At 42.6% G+C, this 21,293-nt stretch overlaps 1 protein-coding gene across 1 annotated transcript; it reads left to right on the forward strand.

Moving 5' to 3' along the window:
* The first annotated feature begins 754 nt into the window (after positions 1-754).
* Positions 755-8,080, forward strand: LOC125556404 (uncharacterized). The gene is made up of 15 exons (XM_048719146.2): positions 755-801; positions 912-971; positions 2,941-3,037; positions 3,131-3,176; positions 3,624-3,693; positions 3,766-3,807; positions 3,954-4,082; positions 4,163-4,258; positions 4,832-4,928; positions 5,021-5,089; positions 5,202-5,294; positions 5,407-5,530; positions 6,029-6,098; positions 6,369-6,473; positions 6,594-8,080. Exons 2-15 carry the CDS (start codon positions 918-920, stop codon positions 7,410-7,412), a joined length of 1,911 nt encoding a protein of 636 aa, XP_048575103.2. The 5' UTR covers positions 755-801; positions 912-917; the 3' UTR covers positions 7,413-8,080.
* The last annotated feature ends 13,213 nt before the right edge of the window (positions 8,081-21,293 follow it).

A 21,293-nucleotide genomic window follows, 5' to 3' on the forward strand; every position in this document is an offset into this window, starting at 1 on the left:
TGCTCTCCTCCCCGTCTTTCCAAGAAGGCATTGTGTGGTTGAGCGGCGGCAGCGAGGTTGAGTGGCGATGGAGTAGAGGGGATCGACTGAGCAAGGGAGAGTAAGGGAGACCGAGCGAGAGTGAGGGAGAGGAACGTGCCATTGTTGCCTTTTTGGGAATCTTTAGTCGGTGGGGCTGTTAACAGCCGTTATTGCTTGCGCCGGCCACCAATAGCCATGCGGCCGCTTTGCCGCGTCAAAACGAGATCAGTGTTTTGCTCAATATCTTTTGCCATTGCCAGATTTTTGGTTTGATGCAAAATATCACGTTTTGTAAAGTGATGATTTTCCACAAGCCGTGTTACAAAAGTGGTGGTTCTGTGCATTTAACTCGCTAGAAAATTACCATAAGGTTGACCATTAATAAGCACAATAAAAATAGGCGAGATGATACAAATATTAACAAGATGGACTTGTGGCCTCTTCACTATAACTCTATAAACTTGCAATAAAACTCCCTTTTACCCAAAAAAAGAGAAGCCAAAGTTATGAAGCATAATAATTAACAAACAGTATTAATTGACCAGAACTTAAGTTTTATAGTTATACCACTCATAAAAGCGAAAGTATATACTAACTAAATAAAGACGTGACAAGTCATAATAAAACCAACGGGACTGCCGTTCCCCCACGCTTCGGGCTTCGGGCCTCTGGCCACTGCCCTCCTACAAGTACCCCGAATCTCTCTCTAGTCACCTCACCACGCTCTCGTCTCTCTCTCCACCCTCCCTCCCCCAACACGGCACCGCCGTGAAGGCAAAGGTGAGCCGCCGCCCCCCCGCTCCCCTCCCCTCCCCCGCTTCGTGGTCGCGCCACCGCGTCCACGCAGGTGCTAACAGAAGCTCTCGGTTGCTTTCCGTCGGTGTGTGCAGGGGCCGATGGCCGAGAAGACGAAGGAAGCGAAGGTCCCGGAGCGGGAGTCGCCGCTGCTAGTAAGCTTCCCACCTCCCCTTCCCTCCCACGCCCTGGTTCGATTCCGCGCGCGATTCGAGTTGATTCTGTCGGTGGTCGGGATTCCTGCGATTTCTGGGAAGCGCTTGGCTAGGATTTGGTCGCTCCGCTGGGTCGTAGGCCTTGCGTGCCACGGGTTCGATTCATACTCCCGGGGGCGTCGGGATCGTTTCGTTCTGATCAGGTTTTTTGGGGTTGGATTTTGGTGCCGCTGCTCTGGAGGATTTTCACCAAATTCGCGTGCGAGTTTGGGGCTTTGGGCGTGCAAGAGAGGTTAGCCATGGGGTTTTGTGGGGGTTTCTGCTCCAATTAATGTTGCTGATGGAGAGGCGGCTAGAAGCGTCAGTAGATTCCGTATCGGCTATCGCTCAAATGGATTCTGTTCCTAGTTTCCTCTGCGAACTCTCGGGTGCGTTCGGTCTGCTCAAACGGGCCGTCTCGCTGTTACCCCACTGATTTGATGGTTTTTCCTTCATCCTGCTTGCTTGCTCGGTTTCATTTGCGGATTTGAAGCGTGGAATCTGCTTTTCGGGAGGCTTGCCTCGTCGTTTTCCTCGATTTCGCGGGAGATTAGCGCGGAAACCCTCCTGGTTTGCGCTGCGATTCTGAACCAGCAGTCTTCTGAACATTTGGGGGAGCTGTTGAACTAATTTCGTTTGGTCGTTTTGGGTTTCCCCGTCTCGATTTGGTTTGGTCGTCGAAGTATGCTTGTGGAAATTTTGCTTGCGCATGTAGTTAGCATTAAATCCGCTGGAAATGTAGATTCACACGTTCGACGTCGATCATATTGGTTGGTTTACTAGTTTCCTGCACGATCCTAATTGTTTTCTCTGGCAATTTCCTAAGTACATCGATTCTGGTGCGTTCTGGTAGAAGCGTCTAGGGATTTTCAGTGCTCGAGCTCTTCCTGTACGTGTGGAATTAGTTTAGTCACGTTTCCTATTTAATTGCTGAAGTTGTGGTAGCAGCCGATGTTCAATTCGTAACTTCAAGTCCCTATTAAAATGCTTTGTCTATGTAGAACAGTGGAAGGGGGAGCACAGAGATACATTATTTACTGGCTTGCACATTTCCAAATTATCATGGAACAGCAGCATGAACTTCTGTCATCTTAGTTCGAATTGGGCTTTACTAGTTCCTGTTGTTCTAGGAGTAAGATTTTGTGCTGTTCAAATGCTTCCAGTGGAGTAGTAAGCGTCTCTATGATTGTGTTTTTACTGTTTGATCCAAACATGACATACTTTTGGCCAGTTTAAATCAGAAAATCTTCTCTGTAGTTTATAAGTATGTTTTTTCTTGTGCTATGCTGTGAGATTTTCAATGTATGTTCTGCATTTAGGAATTATCTGAGGTTAGTAAATTTCTCTTGCAATGTTTGGGAACCAACTCTCAAACTGCAGTCTCCTCATTTGATATTACTGCTTTTAGTAGTTGGGAGTGGTTGGCAAATACATTGCAGGATTATTGGTTGGTCATCAGGTTTTGATAGCTTTCACTTTGAAAAGCTGGGTGGTTCATTTCCTATATGACATGATATGTCTTTGTTACATTTCTCTTGTACATGTGTGCCCTGAATTGCAATGTTTTGATCTCTGTTCACTTAACAGATTTGATTATCTGTAACAATATATGTACCTGTATTTGCTGCATAGCTAACTGTTATTGTTGTATAATCGAAGAAATGTATTACACGATCTTTATTGTATATGTATGTGTTTGAACAAAACATTATTGAAAAATATAAATGTGTTTTGTCGTGAATTATGTGCTTCACTCTGAGCTTGTTTATCAGTAATACAGTTTGATGATGTTGATAGGTTTTCTATTGCTGAAGCACTTTGCTATTTCAATAAGTATCTATATGATCTGGTGAAAATCATAGCATAGTGCGTAGTTTTAAGTTATTCATACAGCTGTTTGGATAACATTGGTGTTCTGTTGACCAAACAGACAAGGAATTTGCTCCGGATTGCTATATACAACATCAGCTACATCAGAGGCCTATTCCCTGAGAAGTACTTCAATGATAAGTCTGTTCCGGCACTAGGTCAGGATTGGTACCCAGTATATATATGTGACATCTACATTCTGCATGGCATTTATTAGCTCAAAGTGTCAAACAACCTTATATTTGTTGCAGAGATGAAGATTAAGAAGCTGATGCTCAGGGATGCTGAATCCAGGAGGTTGATTGATTGGATGTTTTTATGAAGATTGTGAACGGTGTTTTTATGTGTATACTGTAGTCGTCATAGTACAATAATACTGCATGCAGACTGGTATAATTTGAAAGATGTGGCCTCATAAGGTGAAGAGGCATAGGAGTTCAGTGTTCTGTTTTTCTCTATGATAATGTGTGAAAACTTAAGTTACAGATGAGCTACTCGTTGATGATTAGTACTAGTTGAATTTATGAGTTGCTGTTAGTTTTCTGTTTGACTTGCAAAGTTCTAGTACTGAAGGTATGAGATAGTTGAGGTTTCAGTGTGGTTTTGTCATATACATCCTGCAGATCAGTTTGTGAATTGCTATTCATTGGGTTCATATATGCATGTCATTGTCAGCATAAACATTTTCAGCTGTAACCAGTGGTAAAATGGTAATATCCTGACGTGGCAATGGTTTCTTTTTAGGAGCTCTGCTTGTAAGATGATCAGAACGCTGGTTTCACTTGTGAGGACTTTGGACCAAATGCCAGAGGAGGTAATTTTGGCATTCTGTATTTTGGTTACATTGGATTGTGCTGTTCTGATTCTGTCGCTTGTTTGTGTTCAGCGAACCATTCTAATGAAGCTGCTATACTATGATGATGCCACAGTGAGTGCCTTTGTTTCTAGTTATCGAAACCTTCAGCTCCCATCTTAGATAATCTGATTCTATTGTTCTGTAGAAATAAGGATTTATCTTTTCTTCTTCTATATAATTTTGTTGGTGGAAGCTTACAGACTTTATTATGTTGCCAGCCTGAGGATTACGAGCCTCCCTTCTTTAAGGGTTGTGTTGAGAATGAGGCCGTAAATATATGGAACAAGAACCCCTTGAAGATGGAAGTGGGGAATGTCAATAGCAAGCATCTTGTGCTAGCTTTGAAGGTAGTGGAAATTACAGCATCTGTCCAGAACTCTTTTGGGGTCTTTTTGATCTAGTTCTCATGTTTGCTTTGTTTATGCAGGTTAAGAGTGTCCTTGATCCATGTGATGCTAACAGTGATGATGACAAGATGAGCATGGGTCATGTGTCGGACCAAGAAGACTTTACGGACACCGAGGTAACGGCCCAAAGAAATTAGATAACTGATAGTTTCAATAACAATATCTTTTGTTTGCTCTTTTTTTGGTTACGGACATGTGGTACCTCCTTTTTGCATGAAAATGTTCATGCTTAGACATAGTGTATTTCGTTTTTTTGTAATCTAAAGTATTTCCTGACATACATAATGGTAACATTTACCCATGATGCTCTTATACCTGTTTGCCCTGAATTGCAATGTTTTGATCTCTGTTCACTTAACATGTTTAATTATCAGTACCAATATATGTTCCTGTATTTGCATGGGTAAACTGTTCTTGGTGTTTAATCGAAGAAATATATTGCATGATCTAAATTGTATATGTATGTGTTTGACAAAACATTATAGGAAAATATAAATGTATTTTTTCGTGAATTCTGTGCTTCACTCCGTGCTCCAATTTGATATGACGTTGATAGGTTTTCTATTGCTGAAGCATTGGGCTATTTCACGATGTATCTATATGATCTGGTGAAAATCATAGCATAGTGCATAGTTTTAAGTTATTCATACAGCTATTTGGATAACGTTGGTGATCTGTTGACCAAACAGACAACGAATTTGCTCCGGATTGCTATATACAACATCAGCTACATCAGAGGCCTATTCCCTGAGAAGTACTTCAATGATAAGTCTGTTCCGGCACTAGGTCAGGACAGGTGCCCAGTATATATATGTAACATCTACATTCTCGTGACATTTATTAGCTCAAAGTCTCATACAACCTTATATTTGTTGCAGAGATGAAGATTAAGAAGCTGATGCCCATGGATGCTGAATCCAGGAGGTTGATTGATTGGATGGAGAAAGGTAATATATGTCTTAGACAACTTGAGTTCATTCAATTAGTTTACTGTTTTATGATTATATACTTTAGATGTGATTTTCTTATGTGCTTATCTGATTAACTTTCCGATTCTAGGTGTCTATGATGCCTTACAAAAGAAATATCTCAATACCCTTCTCTTCTGTATATGTGAGAAGGAGGAAGGCCCAATGATTGAAGAGTATGCCTGTGAGTATCACCGGCTGGAGTTTGCTAGCGTGTAGCGTATTAAGTTGGACTGACATGAATGATGGATTATATGCCCTACATTTGCTTATCATGTGTCATAATTATCATGCAGTCTCATTTAGCTACCCCAACACAAACGGGGAGGAAGTTGCAATGAACATGAGTCACACAGGGAGCAAAAAGAATACTGCCACATTCAAGTCAAATGCAGCAGAAGTCACTCCTGATCAGATGAGGTGCAATCTTGCATACCCCCTTTTGGATGCTAGGATTTGTTTTTCTTGTTAGTCTTTTGTGCTCCAAAGAGTGAATCTGTGAAGGGTGTTTTTATGTGCACCGTAGTCATCATAGTAAAGTAGAACTGCATGCAGACTGGTTTGATTTCAAAGACGTGGCCTCATAAAGTGAAGAGGCATAGGAGTTCAGTGTTCTGTTTTTGTCTATGACAGTGTGTGAAAACTTAAGTTAAAGAGGATCCACTTACTAATTCACAATTAGTACTAGTTGAATTTATGAGTTGCTGTTAGTTTTCCTGCCTGACTTGCAAAATTCTAGTACTGAAGGTATAAAATAGTTGAGGTTTCAATGTGGTTTTGTCATATACATCCTGCAGATCAGTTTGTGAATTGCTATTCATTGGGTTCATATGTGCATGTTATTGTTAACATAAACATTGTCAGCTGTAACCAGTGGTAAAATGGTAATATCCTGATGTGGCAATGGTTTCCTTTTAGGAGCTCTGCTTGTAAGATGACCAGAACGCTGGCTTCAGTTATGAGGGCCTTGGACCAATTGCCCGAGGAGGTAATTTTGGAATTCTGTATTTTTTGGTTACATGGATTGTGTCGTGCTGATTTTGTCGCTTGTTAACCAATCTAATGAAGCTGCTATACTATGATGATGTCACAGTGAGGGCCTTTGTTTCTAGTTATTGAAATATGCAGCTGCCATCATACATAACATGATTCTTGTGTTTTGTAGAAATAAGGATTTAGTTTTCTTCTTCTATATAACTTTGTTAGCCTTACAGATTTTATTATGTTGCCAGCCTGAGGATTATGAGTGTCATTGCAGGCACTATGCTTTGTTAATGAAATTGGCATGGGGAAGCCAACCAATGCACTCCCAGTGGATAATAGTGCCTGCATTACATTCTCCTTACCACTGAAACAAAAAGCAGTGAGTAATCTTCTTCATGTACTTTTGCTTGTCACTGAAGTTCTTCCTCATGTTTTTCTGCTTTGTCATTGAGGAAGTGTTTGGACCATAGCACGTTAAGTATTTTCATTGACATCACAGGGGGCATCAGATTCCGCGCCTTCTAAGCCACTAAGCGAAGCAAGAAAAGGGAAAGAATCTTCTAACATTGGCTCTGCAACAGATGTTTCGCTAAGAAAGGCTGCTGCAAATAGCTCCGCTGGAGATGGAGATGATCCTAACAAAGGAAACACACCTGATATTTCCAATAACGATGCTGTTCCGTTCCGCACGCGGGTCATTGTAAGGACCATTGCTGACTTGGCCGGGTTAGATCCTGCTCAAGTAATACTTATCCTAGCTGACGCCGGTTCAATGGAAGAAATGATACAGTTATCAACAGTAGCAAATGAAAGAGGATTTATATTTGAAAGAACAGAGTCCTTGCAGCATGTGTCCTTGAGAGTATCAATGGATAGGTATGTACAGGCGCAAGCTGGTCTACAAGATGCAGTTGAGAACTTGGATCCAGATCATAACCAGCTTGATGAAGAGGAAGAACAAGATGATGATGAAGAAGAACCTGCTCTTGCTCAGCAAGTAAATGAAGATGAAGTGCAAGATGATGAAGAAGCAGATGATGATGATGATAAAATAAACTCTCAGGTTGCCGATCCAGATTACATACCCGAAGAGTCACAGGGTGAAGATGATGATGATTGGTATCTTGTTAATCTTGAGGAAGAAGAAGCTGCTCCTGCTCAGCATGGAGAACAAGCACATGAAGCAGCAGCTCATCAAGCAAATGAAGATGAAACACAAGATAATGAAGAAGCAGGGGAAGATGATGATGATGATGATGAACCAGATTCACAGCTTGCAGATCCGGATTATATGCCAGAAGAAGAAGAAGAAGAATAAGAGGAAGAAGAAGAAGAAGAACAAGATGATGATGAATAAAAAGCTGCTCCTGCTCAGCAAGTAAATGAAGATGAAGTGCAAAATGATGAATAAGCAGAGGAAGATGATGATGATGATCACGAAGAAGCTGCTCCTACTCAGCAAGTAAATGAAGATGAAGTGCAAGATGATGAAGAAACGTAGGAAGATGATGATGATGATGATGATGATGATGAAGAAGCTGCTCCTGCTCAGCAAGTAAATGAAGATGAAGTGCAAGATGATGAAGAAGCAGACGATGATGATGATGAAATAAACTCTCAGGTTGCCGATCCAGATTACATACCCGAAGAGTCACAGAGTGAAGATGATGATGATTAGTATCTTGTGGATCTTGAGGAAGAAGAAGCTCCTCCTGCTCAGCACGGAGAACAAGCACATGAAGTAGCAGCACATCAAGCAAATGAAGATGAAGCACAAGATAATGAAGAAGCAGAGGAAGATGATGATGATGATGATGAACCAGATTCACAGCTTCCAGATTCGGATTATATGCCTGAAGAAGAAGAAGAAGAAGAACAAGATGATGATGAAGAAGAAACTGCTCCTGCTCAGCAAGTAAATGAAGATGAAGTGCAAGATGATGAAGAAGCAGATAATGATGATGATGAAGAAATAAACTCCCAGGTTGCCGATCCAGATTACATACCCGAAGAGTCACAGGGTGAAGATGATGATGATTGGTATCTTGTGGATCTTGAGGAAGAAGAAGCTGCTCCTGCTCAGCACGGAGAACAAGCACATGAAGCAGCAGCTCATCAAGCAAATGAAGATGAAGTACAAGATAATGAAGAAGAGCGGAAGATGATGATGAACCAGATTCACAGCTTGCAGATCCGGATTATATGCCTGAAGAAGAAGAAGAAGAACAAGATGATGATGAAGAAGAAGCTGCTCCTGCTCAGCAAGTAAATGAAGATGAAGTGCAAGATGATGAAGAAGCAGAGGAAGATGATGATGATGATGACGAAGAAGCTGCTTCTGCTCAGCAAGTAAATGAAGATGAAGTGCAAGATGATGAAGAAGCGCAGGAAGATGATGATGATGATGAAGAAGCTGCTCCTGCTCAGCAAGTAAATGAAGATGAAGTGCAAGATGATGAAGAAGTAGATGATGATGATGATGATGATGATGATGAAATAAACTCCCAGGTTGCCGATCCAGATTACATACCCGAAGAGTCACAGGGTGAAGATGATGATGATTGGTATCTTGTGGATTTTGAGGAAGAAGCTGCTCTTGCTCAGCACGGAAAAGAAGCACATGAAGCAGCAGCTCATCAAGCAAATGAAGATGAAGCACAAGATAATGAAGAAGCAGAGGAAGATGACGATGATGATGAACCAGATTCACAGCTTGCAGATCCGGATTATATGCCTGAAGAAGAAGAAGAAGAAGAACAAGATGATGATGAAGAAGCTGCTCCTGCTCAGCACGTAAATGAAGATGAAGTGCAAGATGATGAAGAAGCAGAGGAAGATGATGATGATGATGACGAAGAATCTGCTCCTGCTCAGTAAGTAAATGAAGATGAAGTGCAAGATGATGAAGAAGCAGAGGAAGATGATGATGATGATGACGAAGAAGCTGCTCCTGCTCAGCAAGTAAATGAAGATGAAGTGCAAGATGATGAAGAAGCGCAGGAAGATGATGATGATGATGACGATGAAGAAGCTGCTCCTGCTCAGCAAGTAAATGAAAATGAAGTGCAAGATGGTGAAGAAGCAGATGATGATGATAATGATGATGAAATAAACTCGTAGGTTGCCGATCCAGATTACATACCCGAATAGACACAGGGTGAAGATGATGATGATTGGTATCTTGTGGATCTTGAGGAAGAAGAAGCTGCTCCTGCTCAGCACGGAGAACAAGCACATGAAGCAGCAGCTTATCAAGCAAATGAAGATGAAGTACATGATAATGAAGAAGCAGAGGAAGATGATGATGATGATGATGATGATGAAATAAACTCTCAGGTTGCTGATTCAGATTACATATCCGAAGAGTCACAGGGTGAAGATGATGATGATTGGTATCTTGTGGATCTTGAGAAAGAAGAAGCTGCTCCTGCTCAGCACGGAGAACAAGCACATGAAACAGCAGCTCATCAAGCAAATGAAGATGAAGTATAAGATAATGAATAAGCAGAGGAAGATGATGATGATGATGAACCAGATTCACAGCTTGCAGATCCGGATTATATGCCTGAAGAAGAAGAAGAAGAAGAAGAAGAAGAAGAAGAAGAAGAACAAGATGATGATGAAGAAGCTGCTCCTGCTCAGCAAGTAAATGAAGATGAAGTGCAAGATGATGAAGAAGCACAGGAAGATGATGATGATGATGACGAAGAAGCTGCTCCTGCTCAGTAAGTAAATGAAGATGAAGTGCAAGATGATGAAGAAGCGCAGGAAGATTATGATGATGATAATGAAGAAGCTGCTCCTGCTCAGCAAGTAAATGAAGATGAAGGGCAAGATAATGAAGAAGCAGATGATGATGATGATGATGATGATGATGAAATAAACTCCCAGGTTGCCGATCCAGATTACATACCCGAAGAGTCACATGATGAAGATGATGATGATTGGTATCTTATGGATCTTGAGGAAGAAGAAGCTGCTCTTGCTCAGCACGGAGAACAAGCACATGAAGCAGCAGCTCATCAAGCAAATGAAGATGAAGTACAAGATAATGAAGAAGCAGAGGAAGATGATGATGATGATGATGAACCAGATTCACAGCTTGCAGATCCGTATTAAATGCCTTAAGAAGAAAAAGAAGAAGAAGAACAACAACAACATGATGATGAAGAAGAAGCTGCTCTTCCTCAGCAAATAATGAAGATGAAGTGCAAGATGATGAAGAAGCGCAGGAAGATGATGATGATGATGACGATGAAGAAGCTGCTCCTGCTCAGCAAGTAAATGAAAATGAAGTGCAAGATGGTGAAGAAGCAGATGATGATGATGATGATGAAATAAATTCCAAGGCTGCCGAACCAGATTAAATACCCGAAGAGTCATAGGGTGAAGATGATGATGATTGGTATCTTGTGGATCTTGAGGAAGAAGAAGCTGCTCCTGCTCAGCACGGAGAACAAGCACATGAAGCAGCAGCTTATCAAGCAAATGAAGATGAAGTACATGATAATGAAGAAGCAGAGAAAGATGATGATGATGATGATGAAATAAACTCTCAGGTTGCTGATTCAGATTACATACCCGAAGAGTCACAGGGTGAAGATGATGATGATTGGTATCTTGTGGATCTTGAGAAAGAAGAAGCTGCTCCTGCTCAGCACGGAGAACAAGCACATGAAACAGCAGCTCATCAAGCAAATGAAGATGAAGTATAAGATAATGAATAAGCAGAGGAAGATGATGATGATGAACCAGATTCACAGCTTGCAGATCCGGATTATATGCCTGAAGAAGAAGAAGAAGAAGAACAAGATGATGATGAAGAAGCTGCTCCTGCTCAGCAAGTAAATGAAGATGAAGTGCAAGATGATGAAGAAGCACAGGAAGATGATGATGATGATGACGAAGAAGCTGCTCCTGCTCAGTAAGTAAATGAAGATGAAGTGCAAGATGATGAAGAAGCGCAGGAAGATTATGATGATGATAATGAAGAAGCTGCTCCTGCTCAGCAAGTAAATGAAGATGAAGTGCAAGATAATGAAGAAGCAGATGATGATGATGATGATGATGAAATAAACTCCCAGGTTGCCGATCCAGATTACATACCCGAAGAGTCACAGGATGAAGATGATGATGATTGGTATCTTATGGATCTTGAGGAAGAAGAAGCTGCTTTTGCTCAGCACGAAGAACAAGCACATGAAGCAGCAACTCATCAAGCAAATGAAGATGAAGTACAAGATAATGAAGAAGCAGAGGAAGATGATGATGATGATGAACCAGATTCACAGCTTGCAGATCCGGATTAAATGCCTTAAGAAGAAAAAGAAGAAGAAGAAGAACAACAACATGATGATGAAGAAGAAGCTGCTCTTCCTCAGCAAGTAAATGAAGATGAAGTGCAAGATGATGAAGAAGCAGAGGAAGATGATGATGATAATGACGAAGAAGCTGCTCCTGCTCAGCAAGTAAATGAAGATGAAGTGCAAGATGATGAAGAAGCGCAGGAAGATGATGATGATGATGAAGAAGCTGCTCCTGCTCAGCAAGTAAATGAAGATGATGTGCAAGATGATGAAGAAGCAGATGATGATGATGATGAAATAAACTCCCAGATTGCCGATCTAGATTACATACCCGAAGAGTCACATGGTGAAGATGATGATGATTGGTATCTTGTGGATCTTGAGGAAGAAGAAGCTGCTCCTGCTCAGCACGAAGAACAAGCACATAAAGCAGCAGCTCATCAAGCAAATGAAGATGAAGCACAAGATAATGACGAAGCAGAGGAAGAAGATGATGATGATGATGACGAAGAAGCAGAGGAAGATGATGATGATGACGAAGAAGCTGCTCCTGCTCAGCAAGTAAATAAAGATGAAGTGCAAGATGATGAAGAAGCGCAGGAAGATGATGATGATGATGATGATGATGATGATGATGATGATGATGAAGAAGCTGCTCCTGCTCAGCAAGTAAATGAAGATGAAGTGCAAGCTGATGAAGAAGCAGATGATGATGATGATGATGATGATGAAATAAACTCCAAGGCTGCCGAACCAGATTAAATACCCGAAGAGTCATAGGGTGAAGATGATGATGATTGGTATCTTGTGGATCTTAAGGAAGAAGAAGCTGCTCCTGCTCAGCACGGAGAACAAGCACATGAAGCAGCAGCTCATCAAGCAAATGAAGATGAAGCACAAGATAATGAAGAAGCAGAGGAAGATGATGATGATGATGATGAACCAGATTCACAGCTTGCAGATCCGGATTATATGCCTGAAGAAGAAGAAGAACAAGATGATGATGAAGAAGAAGCTGCTCTTGCTCAGCAAGTAAATGAAGATGAAGTGCAAGATGATGAAGAAGCAGAGGAAGATGATGATGATGATGACGAAGAAGCTGCTTCTGCTCAGCAAGTAAATGAAGATGAAGTGCAAGATGATGAAGAAGCGCAGGAAGATGATGATGATGATGATGAAGAAGCTGCTCCTGCTCAGCAAATAATGAAGATGAAGTGCAAGATGATGAAGAAGCAGATGATGATGATGATGATGAAATAAACTCCCAGGTTGCCGATCCAGATTACATACTCGAAGAGTCACAGGGTGAAGATGATGATTATTGGTGTCTTATGAATCTTGAGGAAGAAGAAGCTGCTCCTGCTCAGCACGGAAAAGAAGCACATGAAGCAACAGCTCATCAAGCAATTGAAGATGAAGCACAAGATAATGAAGAAGCAGAGGAAGATGATGATGATGAAACAGATTCACAGCTTGCAGATCCGGATTATATGCCTAAAGAAGAAGAAGAAGAAGAAGAAAAAGATGATGATGAAGAAGTTGCTCCTGCTCAGCAAGTAAATGAAGATGAAGTGCAAGATGATGAAAAAACAGAGGAAGATGATGATGATGATGACGAAGAAGCTGCTCCTGCTCAGTAAGTAAATGAAGATGAAGTGCAAGATGATGAAGAAGCAGAGGAAGATGATGATGATGATGACGAAGAAGCTGCTCCTGCTCAGCAAGTAAATGAAGATGAAGTGCAAGATAATGAAGAAGCGCAGGAAGATGATGATGATGATGAAGAAGCTGCTTCTGCTCAGCAAGTAAATGAACATGAAGTGCAAGATGATGAAGAAGCAGATGATGATGATGATGAAATAAACTCCCAGGTTTCCAATCCAGATTACATACCCGAAGAGTCACAGGGTGAAGATGATGATGATTGGTATCTTGTGGATCTTGAGGAAGAAGAAGCTGCTCCTGCTCAGCACGGAGAACAAGCACATGAAGCAGCAGCTCATCAAGCAAATGAAGATGAAGTACAAGATAATGAAGAAGCAGAGGAAGATGATGATGATGATGATGAAATAAACTCCTAGGTTGCCGATTCAGATTACATACCCGAAGAGTCACAGGGTGAAGATGATGATGATTGGTATCTTATGGATCTTGAGGAAGAAGAAGCTGCTCCTGCTCAGCACGGAGAACAAGCACATGAAGCAGCAACTCATCAAGCAAATGAAGATGAAGTATAAGATAATGAAGAAGCAGAGGAAAATGATGATGATGATGATGAATCAGATTCACAGCTTGCAGATCCGGATTATATGCCTGAAGAAGAAGAAAAAGAAGAAGAAGAAGAACAAGAAGATGATGAAGAAGCTGCTCCTGCACAGCAAGTAAATGAAGATGAAGTGCAAGATGATGAAGAAGCAGAGGGAGATGATGATGATGACGAAGAAGCTGCTCCTGCTCAGTAAGTAAATGATGATGAAGTGCAAGATGATGAAGAAGCGCAGGAAGATGATGATGATGATGAAGAAGAAGCTGCTCCTGCTCAGCAAGTAAATGAAGATGAAGTGCAAGATAATGAAGAAGCAGATGATGATGATGATGATGATAATGATGATGATGATGATGAAATAAACTCTCAGGTTGCCGATCCAGATTACATACCCGAAGAGTCACAGGGTGAAGATGATGATAATTGGTATCTTGTGGATCTTGAGGAAGAAGAAGCTGCTCCTGCTCAGCACTGAGAACAAGCACATGAAACAGCAGCTCATCAAGTAAATGAAGATGAAGCACAAGATAATGAAGAAGCAGAGGAAGATGATGATGATGATGATGAACCAGATTCACAGCTTGCAGATCCGGATTATATGCCTGAAGAAGAAGAAGAAGAAGAACAAGATGATGATGAAGAAGAAGCTGCTCCTGCTCAGCAAGTAAATGAAGATGAAGTGTAGGATGATGAAGAAGCAGAGGAAGATGATGATGATGGTGACGAAGAAGCTGCTCCTGCTCAGCAAGTAAATGAAGCTGAAGTGCAAGATGATGAAGAAGCGCATGAAGATGATGATGAAGAAGCTGCTCCTGCTCAGCAAGTAAATGAAGATGAAGTGCAAGATGATGAAGAAGCAGATGATGACAATGATGATGAAATAAACTCCCAGATTGCCGATCCAGATTACATACCCGAAGAGTCACAGGGTGAAGATGATGATGATTGGTATCTTGTGGATCTTGAGGAAGAAGAAGCTGCTCCTGCTCAGCACGGAGAAGAAGCACATGAAGCAGCAGCTCATCAAGCAAATGAAGATGAAGCACAAGATAATGAAGAAGCAGAGGAAGAAGATGATGATGATGAAGCAGATTCACAGCTTGCAGATCCGGATTATATGCCTGAAGAAGAAGAAGAAGATGATGATGAAGAAGAAGCTGCTCCTGCTCAGCAAGTAAATGAAGATGAAGTGCAAGATGATGAAGAAGCGCAGGAAGATGATGATGAAGAAGCTGCTCCTGCTCAGCAAGTAAGTGAAGATGAAGTGCAAGATGATGAAGAAGCAGATGATGATGATGACGAAATAAACTCCTAGATTGCCGATCCAGATTACATACCCGAAAAGTCACAGGGTGAAGATGATGATGATTGGTATCTTGTGGATCTTGAGGAAGAAGAAGCTGCTCCTGCTCAGCACGGAGAACAAGCACATGAAGCAGCAGCTCATCAAGCAAATGAAGATGAAGCACAAGATAATGAAGAAGCAGAGGAAGATGATGATGATGATGATGATGAACCAGATTCACAGCTTGCAGATCCGAATTATATGCCTGAAGAAGAAGAAGAAGAACAAGAAGAAGAAGAACAAGATGATGATGAAGAAGAAGCTGCTCCTGCTCAGCAAGTAAATGAAGATGAAGTGCAAGATGATGAAGAAGTAGAGGAAGATGATGATGATGATGATGACGAAGAAGCTGCTCCTGCTCAGCGAGTAAATGAAGATGAAGTGCAACATGATGAAGAAGCGCAGGAAGATGATGATGATGATGAAGAAGAAGCTGCTCCTGCTCAGCAAGTAAATGAAGATGAAGTGCAAGATGATGAAGAAGCAGATGATGATGATGATGAAATAAACTCCCAGGTTGCCGATCCAGATTACATAGCCGAAGAGTCATAGGGTGAAGATGATGATGATTGGTATCTTGTGGATCTTAAGGAAGAAGAAGCTGCTCCTGCCCAGCACGGAGAACAAGCACGTGAAGCAGCAGCTCATCAAGCAAATGAAGATGAAGCACAAGATAATAAAGAAGCAGAGGAAGATGATGATGAACCAGATTCATGTTGTGGAACGTTGCAGAAAACAAAAATTTTCCTACGGTTTCACCAAGATCCATCTAGGAGTTCATCTAGCAACGAGTGATTAGATGCATCTACGTACCTTGTAGATCGCGAGCGGAAGCGTTCAAAGAACGGGGATGATGTAGTCGAACACGACGTGATTCAAATCACCGATGATCTTAGCACCGAACGGACGGTGCCTCCGCGTTCAACACACGTACGGAACGGATGACGTCTCCTCCTTTCTTGATCCAGCAAGGGGGGAAGAGAGGTTGATGAAGATCCAGCAACACGACGGCGTGGTGGTGGATGCAGGGCATCACAGTAGCAGGGCTTCGCCTATACTACGAGAGAGAGACGTAACGGGGAGAGAGGAAACACCAAAGGCTGAGGTATGAAGTCCCTCCTCTCCCCCACTATATATAGGAGGGCCAAGGGGGGGTGGTGCGCAGCCTAGGAGATCCAATCTCCTAGGTGCGGCTGCCACGGGGAGGTTTCCCTCCCCCCCAAGGCACCGAGGGGTGCCTTCTACCACTTGGACTCTTCCTTAGTGGAACCCTAGGCGCATGGGCCTATAGGGGTTGGTGCCCCAGCCCACTATGGGCTGGGTTCCCTCCTATTTTAGCCCATGGGACCCTCCGGGATAGGTGGCCCCACCCGGTGGGCCCCCGGGACCCCTCCGGTGGTCCCGGTACAATACCGATAACCCCGAAACTTGTCCCGATGGCCGAAACAGCACTTCCTATATATAATTCTTTACCTCCGGACCATTCCGGAACTCCTCGTGACGTCCGGGATCTCATCCGGGACTCCGAACAACATTCGGGTTACTGCATACACATATCTTCATAACCCTAGCGTCACCGAACCTTAAGTGTGTAGACCCTACGGGTTCGGGAGACAAGCAGACATGACCGAGACGACTCTCCGGTCAATAACCAACAGCGGGATCTGGATACCCATGATGGCTCCCACATGCTCCACGATGATCTCATCGGATGAACCACGATGTCGAGGATTAATCAACCCCGTATACAATTCCCTTTGTCAATCGGTATGTTACTTGCCCGAGACTCGATCGTTGGTATCCCAATACCTTGTTCAATCTCGTTACCGGCAAGTCACTTTACTCGTACCGTAATGCATGATCCCGTGATCAACCACTTGGTCACCTTGAGCTCATAATGATGATGCATTACCGAGTGGGCCCAGTGATACCTCTCCGTTATCCAGAATGTCAAATCCCAGTCTCGATCCGTGTCAACCCAACAGACACTTTCGGAGATACCTGTAATGCACCTTTATAGTCACCCAGTTACGTTGTGACGTTTGATACACCCAAAGCACTCCTACGGTATCCGGGAGTTACACGATCTCATAGTCAAAGGAAAAGATACTTGACATTGGAAAAGCTCTAGCAAACGAACTACACGATCTTTGTACTATGCTTAGGATTGGGTCTTGTCCATCACATCATTCTCCTAATGATGTGATCCCGTTATCAATGACATCCAATGTCCATAGCCAGGAAATCATGACTATCTGTTGATCAACGAGCTAGTCAACTAGAGGCTTACTAGGGATATATTATGGTCTATGTATTCACACGTGTATTACGATTTCCGGATAATACAGTTATAGCATGAATAAAGACAATTATCATGAACAAAGAAATATAATAATAATGGTTTTATTATTGCCTCTAGGGCATATTTCCAACAGTCTCCCACTTGCACTAGAGTCAATAATCTAGTTACATTGTGATGAATCGAACACCCATGGAATTCTGGTGTTGATCATGTTTTGCCCTAGGGAGAGGTTTAGTCAACGGATCTGCTACATTCAGGTCCGTATGTACTTTGCAAATCTCTATGTCTCCATTTTGAACATTTTCACGAATGGAGTTGAAGCGACGCTTGATGTGCCTTGTCTTCTTGTGAAACCTGGGCTCCTTGGCAAGTGCAATAGCTCCAGTGTTGTCACAAAAGAGTTTGATTGGCCCCGACGCATTGGGTATGACTCCTAAGTCGGTGATGAACTCCTTCACCCATATTGCTTCATGTGCTGCCTCCGAGGCTGCCATGTACTCCGCTTCACATGTAGATCCCGCCACGACGCTCTGTTTGCAGCTGCACCAGCTCACTGCTCCACCATTCAACATATACACGTATCCGGTTTGTGACTTAGAGTCATCCAGATCTGTGTCGAAGCTAGCGTCGACGTAACCCTTTACGACGAGCTCTTCGTCACCTCCATAAACGAGAAACATGTCCTTTGTCCTTTTCAGGTACTTCAGGATATTCTTGACCGCTGTCCAGTGTTCCTTGCCGGGATTACTTTGGTACCTTCCTACCAAACTTACGGCAAGGTTTACATCAGGTCTGGTACACAGCATGGCATACATAATAGAACCTATGGCTGAGGCATAGGGGATGATACTCATCTCTTCTATCTCTTCTGCCGTGGTCGGGCATTGAGCTGAACTCAATCTCACACCTTGCAAAACAGGCAAGAACCCTTTCTTGGACTGATCCATTTTGAACTTCTTCAAAATCTTATCAAGATATGTGCTTTGTGAAAGACCTATGAGGCGTCTTGATCTATCCCTATAGATCCTGATGCCTAATATATAAGCAGCTTCTCCAAGGTCCTTCATTGAAAAACTCTTATTCAAGTAGGCCTTGATGCTGTCCAAGAGTTCTATATCATTTCCCATCAAAAGTATGTCATCTACATATAATATGAGAAATGCTACAGAGCTCCCACTCACTTTCTTGTAAACGCAGGCTTCTCCATAAGTCTGCGTGAACCCAAACGCTTTGATCATCTCATCAAAGCGAATGTTCCAACTCCGAGATGCTTGCACCAGCCCATAAATCGAGCGTTGGAGCTTGCACACCTTGTCAGCATTCTTAGGATCGACAAAACCTTTCGGCTGCATCATATACAACTCTTCCTTAAGGAAACCATTAAGGAATGCCGTTTTGACGTCCATTTGCCATATCTCATAATCATAGAATGCGGCAATTGCTAACATGATTCGGACTGACTTTAGCTTCGCTACCGGTGAGAAAGTCTCATCGTAGTCAATTCCTTGAACTTGTCGATAACCCTTAGCGACAAGCCGAGCTTTATAGATGGTCACATTACCATCCGCGTCTGTCTTCTTCTTGAAGATCCATTTATTTTCTATGGCTCACCGTTCACCGGGCAAGTCAGTCAAAGTCCATACTTCGTTTTCATACATGGATCCTATCTCGGATTTCATGGCTTCTAGCCATTTGTCGGAATCCGGACCCTCCATCGCTTCTTCATAGTTCGTAGGTTCACTGTTGTCTAACAACATGATTTCCAAGACAGGATTGCCGTACCACTCTGGTGCGGAACGTGTCCTTGTGGACCTTCGAATTTCAGTAGGATCTTGATCAGAAGTATCTTGATCATCATCAATAACTTCCTCTCTAGTCGGTGCAGGCACCTCAGGAACATTTTCTTGAGTTGCGCCATTTACCGGTTCAAGAGGCAATACTTCATCAAGTTCTACTTTCCTCCCACTTACTTCTTTCGAGAGAAACTCTTTCTCTAGAAAGGATCCATTCCTGGCAACAAAGATCTTACCTTCGGATCTGAGGTAGAAGGTATACCCATAAGTTTCTTTAGGGTATCCTATGAAGACGCATTTTTCCGACTTGGGTTCGAGCTTTTCAGGTTGAAGTTTCCTGACATAAGCATCGCATCCCCAAACTTTTAGAAACGACAGCTTAGGTTTCTTCCCAAACCATAATTCATACGGTGTCGTCTCAACGGATTTCGACGGTGCCCTATTTAAAGTGAATGCGGCAGTCTCTAAAGCATAGCCCCAAAAAGATAGCGGTAAATCGGCAAGAGACATCATAGATCGCACCATATCTAATAAAGTGCGATTACGACGTTCGGACACACCATTACGCTGAGGTGTTCCAGGCGGCGTGAGTTGTGAAACTATTCCACATTTTTTTAAGTGTGTGCCAAATTCGTGACTCAAGTATTCTCCTCCACGATCTGATCGTAGAAACTTGATTTTCCTGTCACGTTGATTCTCAACCTCACTCTGAAATTCTTTGAACTTTTCAAAGGTTTCAGATTTGTGTTTCATTAAGTAGACATACCCATATCTACTCAAGTCATCAGTGAGGGTGAGAACATAACGATAGCCACCGCGAGCCTCAACACTCATTGGACCGCACACATCAGTATGTATGATTTCCAATAAGTTGGTTGCTCGCTCCATTGTTCCTGAGAACAGAGTCTTGGTCATTTTTCCCATGAGGCATGGTTCGCACGTGTCAAATGATTCATAATCAAGAGACTCCAAAAGTCCATCTGCATGGAGCTTCTTCATGCGTTTGACACCTATGTGACCAAGGCGGTAGTGCCACAAGTATGTGGGACTATCATTATCAACCTTACATCTTTTGGTACTCACACTATGAACATGTGTAGTAATACGCTCGAGATTCATTATGAATAAACCATTGACTATCGGAGCATGACCATAAAACATATCTCTCATATAAATAGAACAACCATTATTCTCGGATTTAAATGAGTAGCCATCTCGTATTAAACGAGATCCTGATACAATGTTCATGCTCAGACATGGCACTAAATAACAATTATTGAGGTTTATAACTAATCCCGTAGGTAAATGTAGAGGTAGCGTGCCGACGGCGATCACATCGACCTTGGAACCATTCCCGACGCGCATCGTCACCTCGTCCCTTTCCAGTTTCCGTTTATTCCGTAGCTCCTGTGGTGAGTTACAAATATGAGCAACGGCACCGGTATCAAATACCCAGGAGTTACTACGAGTACTGGTAAGGTACACATCAATTACATGTATATCAAATATACCTTTGGTGTTGCCGGCCTTCTTGTCCGCTAAGTATTTGGGGCAGTTCCGCTTCCAGTGACCCTTCCCTTTGCAATAAAAGCACTCTATCTCAGGCTTGGGTCCATTCTTTGACTTCTTCCCGACAGCTTGCTTGCCGGGCGCAGCAACTTCCTTGCCGTCCTTCTTGAAGTTCTTTTTACCCTTGCCCTTCTTGAACTTAGTGGTTTTATTCATCATCAACACTTGATGTTCCTTCTTGACTTCTACCTCTGCTGATTTCAGCATAGCAAATACTTCAGGAATGGTCTTTACCATTCCCTGCATATTGAAGTTCATCACAAAGCTCTTGTAGCTTGGTGGAAGCGACTGGAGGATTCTGTCAATGACCGCGTCATCCGGGAGATTAACTCCCAGCTGAGTCAAGCGGTTATGTAACCCAGACATAGTGAGTATGTGCTCACTGACAGAACTATTTTCCTCCATCTTACAGCTGAAGAACTTATCGGAGACTTCATATCTCTCGATCCGGGCATGAGCTTGAAAAACCATTTTTAGCTCTTCGAACATCTCATATGCTCCATGTCTCTCAAAACGCTTTTGGAGCCCCGGTTCTAAGCTGTAAAGCATGCCGCACTGAACGAGGGAGTAGTCATCAGTACGTGTCTGCCAAGCGTTCATAGCGTCTTGGTTCTGTGG

This window comes from Triticum urartu, chromosome 5A (assembly GCF_056163025.1).
Source record: "Triticum urartu cultivar PI428250 chromosome 5A, HENAU_Tu73, whole genome shotgun sequence".
Taxonomy (NCBI): domain Eukaryota; kingdom Viridiplantae; phylum Streptophyta; class Magnoliopsida; order Poales; family Poaceae; genus Triticum; species Triticum urartu.